We start from the raw sequence: 7178 nt of genomic DNA, 5'->3' as shown, positions 1-7178 counted from the left end.
TCAGTGACATTCCAACAGGAGACCTTGATAAACAGGCCAAGACAAACAGCGCCCAGTTAGAACCATCTTTCTCTCCTCTCCTCCCCTGTCCTTGATATCAGACATGATTGGTGAGTCTGGCTGCAGCAGGGAGCATGGGAAATCCCATTGGGGGAAAATTCTTTATCTTTATATGGTCTGGTGTAGTTTCTCCTCTGAATTGATGAGCAAAGTGAATTTGTAAAGGCAAAGGTGAAGTGATTGTTAGCTTATCTTGGTGCATATGCCACTCAGCATTTTTTTTCTCTCCCTTTGCTTGGTGAGCACAAGATTAAGTATACCATTAAGCAAAGTGTGTGGATGAGTTGGTACCACCTGTAAGGCTGGACCACAATAAGAGCAGAGCCCAGGTTAAATGAGGCAGGGAGCTATTAGCGAGAGGTTCTTCATAAAGCAAAGAGGAGAATAAATGTGTGCACCATCTGCAGCCAGCTGCTTCGCCTCCTCTCACCTCTCGCTGCAGACACATGGGGAATTACCTCATCGGGAACACAGCACTCTGTTGATACAGCCTCTGATTCTGGCCTGTAAATAGCTTTGTTGTCCTGGTTAAAGCCTCTCTAATGGATTCAACTTTTTTGTTGAGTAAGAACATGAGTCCCATGGTATCTAACAAAGTACTGGAATTACTATAGGTCTGCGCTTCCTACACGCTATCAATTTATCTTTTTTTTAATTATACCCCAGTTACACTGAACCATGCATCTACAACCACCATCTCATGTGCCCATTTCTAATGAAAATAAATGAAACCACATTCATTTGCTTTATAGGAGAGGACACTTAAAGCGTCCTTTAACCGACTGGACTGTGGAGATTTATTATCAGTGTAAGGAAACTGAGATAATGATGGCAGAATGTGTTCCAATAGTCTCTGGGAATTTTAAATAACCAATGAAAGGTATACATAAGAGCAAGTAGAGTTTGGGTTTTTATAACTTCTTTATTTTCAGCATATTAAAAATGGGAAACAGTCATATAAAAATAAAGTGACTCTGAGGATTGTTCAGTCTGTAAATGGCTCCACACGAAAATGGATGTCAGATGTAGCTGATAATATTTTTGCAGATTATGGGCTGCCGGCTGCCTGACTTCATGAGAGCTGCAAAGCGGTAGAAGTCCGCATCGAGCTCATTAATGCACGCGTGCGACTGGTGGAAAAACGGAACTTTGGATTGTGCTGCCACAACCGGACAGGACAGACGTTTTGCAGCATTGTCAGTTCTGTTAATCTGAGATTCAGTGGATCTCATCCTCACTTTGTCCTCCACGCTCTTAGACAGTCCAACTAGTTTCCTCCTCATATTGACGAAGAAGGTTTTTCCCAGCCTAGGCCTTGAAGTTGGCTTCAGGTTGGTAGGCTCTGGACATTCTGGCAAGTCCATCCAGTTCTGTATGAGATCTGCAAAGCTGTTGTCACCTAAAACCAGAGGTTGGCGGTTGCGCCCTCTGGTCAATAAAGAGTTTGTCCAGTCCTCTGGGTCACTGGCCTCAAATGATGTCCATGTCTCCAGACAAACGTCGGAGGTGGATTTGGGGCGAATACGTCCGCTTGGTAATCTTTGTGTGCGCATGCAGGCTGAAGATGACACCCGCACATTCCTGGTCCTCCTCAGATATACTCCATCATCCTGCCACGAGGCCTCGGAGTAGCCTGAATCAAACTCCAGACTCTTGTGACTGCTGGGAGAGGCCGTGCTCAGTCTGAACCCAAACCGGCTGCTGGAGTCGTCCTCATCCTCTTCCAGAGGACTCGCCAGGCAGCAGGCAGAGTCGTAGGTACTGGCCGTGCTGGCATCAGACATCCGCAGGCGTGCGCGTTGCTCCCGTTGTAAAGCTCGCTGCTGACAAGCGCGCGCCAGTGCCGAGTGTTGGACTAAGGCTGGGAGTTGAGCGTTGATGGGAGCGAGGGGGCGCCTGGCTGCAGGGCAGCTTTTCCAAGGTTGTTTTAAATCTTGCAGTGACCTCATCATATACTGCATCTGCTCCCGTAGGCAGTCACCGGAGTCACTTAGGCAAAGCTGCAAAGAAACGACAAAGAGTTTTAAGAAGTTGGCAATTAGTCATATGATATGGAGCATGAATAAAGTTAACAAAAGAAGATGACTGGTAATCATTAATCCTTTTTAAATGGAGTGCTGGGTAAAGGTAGGAACAGGGACTATTTTTGGGACACGTTCAAACTTGCTTGGAGTACATTTCAGCCTATGAAAGAACATCTTTTCCTATTGTAATCTTTAAGGTCAACTGACCTGCTGTTCAAAGAGCGCAGTTCTTCAAGAAGCCAATTTCAAAAACAAAGGCTATAGGTTTGTCCGTTAATTCACTGAACCACACCAACAACTAGAGTGAACGCCCTAATTTCATTGACTCAGAAATGATTCAACTGACAACCCAGACAAATGTTATTCCAGAGAGAGAGAGACGTCCTGCCCAAAGTGAAGCAAACTATACACAGAAAGTTGACAGGGGTCCTGTCTCTTTAAGGGTGCAACATGCTTGCATATAAATTTTACCAGGGTAATACTCCTGCTTCCTCTCTGACTCAAGGAGCGGATTGGTCAGAATCAGCCAGTGGACACTGGTGGCTCACTCTCAAACTTAAACAAGAGATCATGTGATAGTGAGTAACACAGAGGTGAAGGAGTAACAAAAAAGGAAAAGTGGGGGTCTCATTTTCTTACATGTTTTTTAAACCCACTTTAAGCAGTACAGGAGGAAACCTGACACAGTCCAACACCAGCCACCACAACTGCAAGGTAGTTGCAGGATTCTTGTCAATACAGTAACCTCTGAACCTCTATGACCCCTCATCTCCTAGTCTACCGCAGAATTTGACCCTGTTGCAAGACCTTCTGCCCCCATTTTGCTTTTTATCATAACTCTGCAAGCTGCATAAAACGTGAGGAAGTAGGGACCGTGCACAGGAGGATTATCAGCACGTATATAAAGTATCGGACAACATGTTCTATCATGCAAATTAAGAGACGTTCCAGCTGATCAAAACAGTGAATGTCTGGTAAACAGTTAAACTTCACCTTGTTTGAAGAACAGAATGAACTCTTATCACGATTTAACATGTTCCACGCGTGGAAAGACTGACTCTACTAGTCTATTCAGAATATACTAGAATGGTTTCGGGGTTTACACTTTTATAATAAAATTAATATAAAGCAAACTTACCATCTCTTTTCCTTTCATCTGTAAAACTTAATATCTGCAAGAAAGAAAATGATGGAGTGGATTTAATGCAGCGCCCCACAGACATGACACCCCTCATAACTAATAAATAACACTTCGTGAAAGTATTTAATAACAAGAGTTTAGGCTACACAGCGCTTACCTTGAACGTGACAGCTTCGTCCCATTAAGAAAAAAATTGTCCCGATTCGATCAAAGCAGTCGCGGGATTTAGTGTCCCCAGTAAGGAGTCAGCCCTTTCGGCTCCAGCCGCTTGATATGCTGAGTGAAAATTTCAGCCCCCTTGGCCTCCTTTTACAGCTCCGCGCTCTGCAGCCAGTTACAACCACTCGTGTCTGAATGAGCCAATCAGGGCGCAGGATGCCCGCAGAGCTCATTTGCAAAACAGCAGGAGAGAAAAAAAAAGATACTTCTGTAGACTATAGCACCCCCACAACTCAATTCAGATTTTTAAACATACCCTTCATCATAAAACACCGTTGTCGTGTAATGTTTGAACGCAAAGACCTGGGAAAATTGAACCCAGACCTAGATATTACTTTAGTGGGCCTGTAGCACTTATAAATTATGTTATGAGATTATGAGAGATAGTAAGTTTTTCTTTCTATCGCTTCCAGAAATAATAATAATAATTCAGCTTTTACTTCATTTTAATTCACTTATTTTGTTGAGAAGTCGTCACATCAGTGCAGATCATAAAATCGCATTCTGGATTCAGAAAAACAAACTAAACAAAACGGCAAATAGTAAAAGTTTTAAGAAGCTTCCTTTTTTTTGGTCAGAGCAAACCCCTAACTTATCAGATGGTACAAAAAAAGACACAAAAAAACACCCATCTTTCTTTCTTTTTGACTGCGACTGACTGACTGCTTCATCCCCCCGTGATGCATTTATACGTAATCAAACACTTTTCATTGTGTTTCCTTTCCTAGCCCCTTTTTTCTATCCCACATGATTGTTTTAATCCAAACCTTGGCGCTCTTTTTTTAGGTTACTTCTAATTTTTGTAGTGCTTGTTCAATTGATGGCTTATTGCACTCTCATCCATTTATTCAGAAGCAAAGTGCCCAAGTGTAAATTTAACTGCATGCCACCACCTTGACGGTCATTTGGCACCCCACCTTCCATTCACAATAATGTGTATGCAAATCCAATGGGCTAAGGCATGCATTAAGTTGTTGGTCTTTGGGGAATGATCCTGATGGCCCACTGTTCATGTGCAGATTAGTGCTCACAGCAAGCCCCAGAACAGCGGAGCCAGTTTACCTGTTCCAGAGTTAGATTTCTACAAAAACTTGGCTCTGTGCATGAATCTATCTACCTTAGTTTGTGAGCGTGTGTGGCTCTGAATCTGCCATCCAGAAAAAAGTCATGTGTGAAACATCGCATACATACAATACACAGTGATTTTTTTCAAGGTTTAGGAAATGTGTAGTTTTATTCTTTAAAAAAAGGCTAAAAAGAACTTCTTGTTTCCCTTCTGGGTACAAAATAATTCATTTTATTCTTATATGGGCCTAATATGTACTGCTAAGTTAGCTTTTGTCAGTCTTTATGGGGTGAGGATGATTCATATACCTTCTTATTGTGTGTGACATAGAAAAGTCAGAGACCCAGAAAACATAAAAATCTAAGATGGCAAGATCAGTCAAGATTTGGTGATGTGCGTGTAAATAATTTCCCAGCCATTGTTTCCATCGTAAATGTTCAGCCCACACGTTCAGTTATTTTGTGGTTCTTTATAATTCCCGAAGAGGAAGGAAAGCTCTCTTCCTGCTGCTGGCTGGTGGTAAATCATTGGATCACAGTGACAACAAAAGGTTGAGAATGCAAATGTAACGATCAGTCGTTTAGCACCTCACCTGCCGTTTACATTCCGTGAATAGATGTCTATGCAAATCTGAATGACGGATTCATCCAGACAGTTGGGGAGCAATCCAACATTAAGTAGCATATGAGCATTTGCAACATGTCCCCTTGACTCAGATGAGCACTTAAAATAAAACTTTGAAATAACTGGTGACTGAACAGAGACTTTGACATCATACCTGATGATGAAGGGACCTACTGTGTGCCTGAGACTTCACCCTGCCTTCATTCACAGAATCGGAGCGCCCTCTGGAGAAACTACTTTGCAAGTGAAACTGGCTTGAAGAGTACAAAAGTGTCATGCTGATTTTTCTGCATGCAGCTAACAAGCATTTTTACATTACCACCCCTGTCAATTATATATTCATTTACTAAACCTACAGCAATGCAGAAATGCAATATACCATTATGATTGTCAGTATTATTATATCTGTGCTTTATAGGCCATAAAAAGTCTAATAAGCTTTGTCAAAACTTCCTCCTGAAGGATCATTTCAGGAGGAAGTCACAGCTTTGGTAAGACTGCATTATGAGTATGCCACAAGCTAATGTGAACTTCTTGCTGTTTTCTGTTCCCACCTTATCACTCTCATTAATAACAATAACAATATCCCAGACATTTTCATGTGCAGGTAAACTGAACGTTGCCGCTGCCATTTGCTAATCAAAAAATCTGAATGGTGAAGTGTTTATGAAGTCAGTTTTCAATAAATAGCAGATGCATCTGACTGTGTGGTTTTTAAGACGCAACCTATTTCTCTAGACCTGAAAAGTAAAAAATGTAAACCTTTTCTCCAACATAGAGTCTCATCTACTTCTATAGTTTCCCCTGTAGAAGCTACAATCTAAATATACTATATCTGCTATATAGCAAGAACAGCTGCAGGAAAAAGAAAACAAGTCATTTTCTGCTTGCTGCCAGTGTTAAATGCTTTTCGTGGTGATAGTTTTGTTAGAGACTGACCAAGAAAGTTGAATAGTCTGTAAATATTTGTTGATCAGCTATTATCTCTACATGCATGTGTCCACCAGATGGCAGTGTCAGTGTTTTTAAAATTCGTGCATGCCTCTTGCATCAAACGGAAGACATTATTGAAGTAATACAAAGCTGTATATACTTTCAAATTAAGAAGTCTTCCTCCTGTAAATGAAAAGAAACATCAAGCATAAGCAAAACACACTTTTTAACACTTGTGTTTAACCTGTGAACGCCTAGTGTTTTATATTTGACACACGAAGATTTTTGTTTTTGAGACTTCTACGACATCAGTGAGATTTTTCCCCCTGAAAAATCTAAATAAATAGAACAATACATTTTTAAGCTTTTTTTTTCTTTTTAAAAAGGGAGATGTAGCAAATAAGATAAAAATGAAAACTCATGGAAATAAAAATGTAATTCATTTTTTAAACAAATTTGTCAGATGGTTCCATAAACTCCTGGCTTTCTGGCAATTATTTCATGGTTCAGGCTTTAAAGGGCTAATGCAGCACTCCTTTAGTCTTTCTTGGTCTAATATAAGGAGTAGCTTGTGCCAATAAGATATGCATGTTTACCAACACTGACTGTTGTACACATTACTCTGCAAAAGTATTGTAACCCCTCGTTTCTTTGTATTTTGTTTGGGAAATGGGTGCAGCGATTTTTGCGATTGGAAACCTATAAATACAGTACATCAGTTCGTCTTCCAACAAGCTTAAAAATCATTCTTTGGTTTATTTTCAACACAGCCTGAGCTCTCTTAGTCAAGCTTTCTTGCAATTTCTGTAAGTAGTCTTCAGGAAAAGTTTTGCAGGCTACTTGAAGGACATTCAAAGCTATTTTTTAGATGGTGGCTGCTTTTGTTCTGTTCTTTGTCAAGACGAGCACACACTGGTTCAGAGTAATTGAGGTCCGGGCTCTGAGGAGGCCAATCCATAACCAATAGTTACACATATTTTCTATCCAGGTAATCTTTTACCAGATTTGGGATCATTGTCATGCTGAAAAAAGAAGCCAATCCCAGTAGGACACTTTCCAGATGATATTGCACAGTGGGTTAAAATCTGATGGCATTTTCCTCTGTTCATAA

General features: G+C 40.9%; 1 protein-coding gene across 1 annotated transcript; it reads right to left on the bottom strand.

Annotated features, from left to right (window-relative positions):
* Positions 1-962: 962 nt before the first annotated feature.
* On the bottom strand, positions 963-3542 carry LOC100695282 (PAK4-inhibitor inka1). The gene is made up of 3 exons (XM_003441450.5): positions 3383-3542; positions 3223-3256; positions 963-2060 (listed from the first exon to the last, which is right to left on the bottom strand). Exons 2-3 carry the CDS (start codon positions 3238-3240, stop codon positions 1080-1082), a joined length of 999 nt encoding a protein of 332 aa, XP_003441498.1. The 5' UTR covers positions 3241-3256; positions 3383-3542; the 3' UTR covers positions 963-1079.
* Positions 3543-7178: the final 3636 nt, after the last annotated feature.

This window comes from Oreochromis niloticus, linkage group LG5 (assembly GCF_001858045.2).
Source record: "Oreochromis niloticus isolate F11D_XX linkage group LG5, O_niloticus_UMD_NMBU, whole genome shotgun sequence".
NCBI lineage: Eukaryota > Metazoa > Chordata > Actinopteri > Cichliformes > Cichlidae > Oreochromis > Oreochromis niloticus.
The sequence above is the reverse complement of the archived record's forward strand: the minus strand, read 5'-3'. Positions and strand labels throughout refer to the sequence as shown.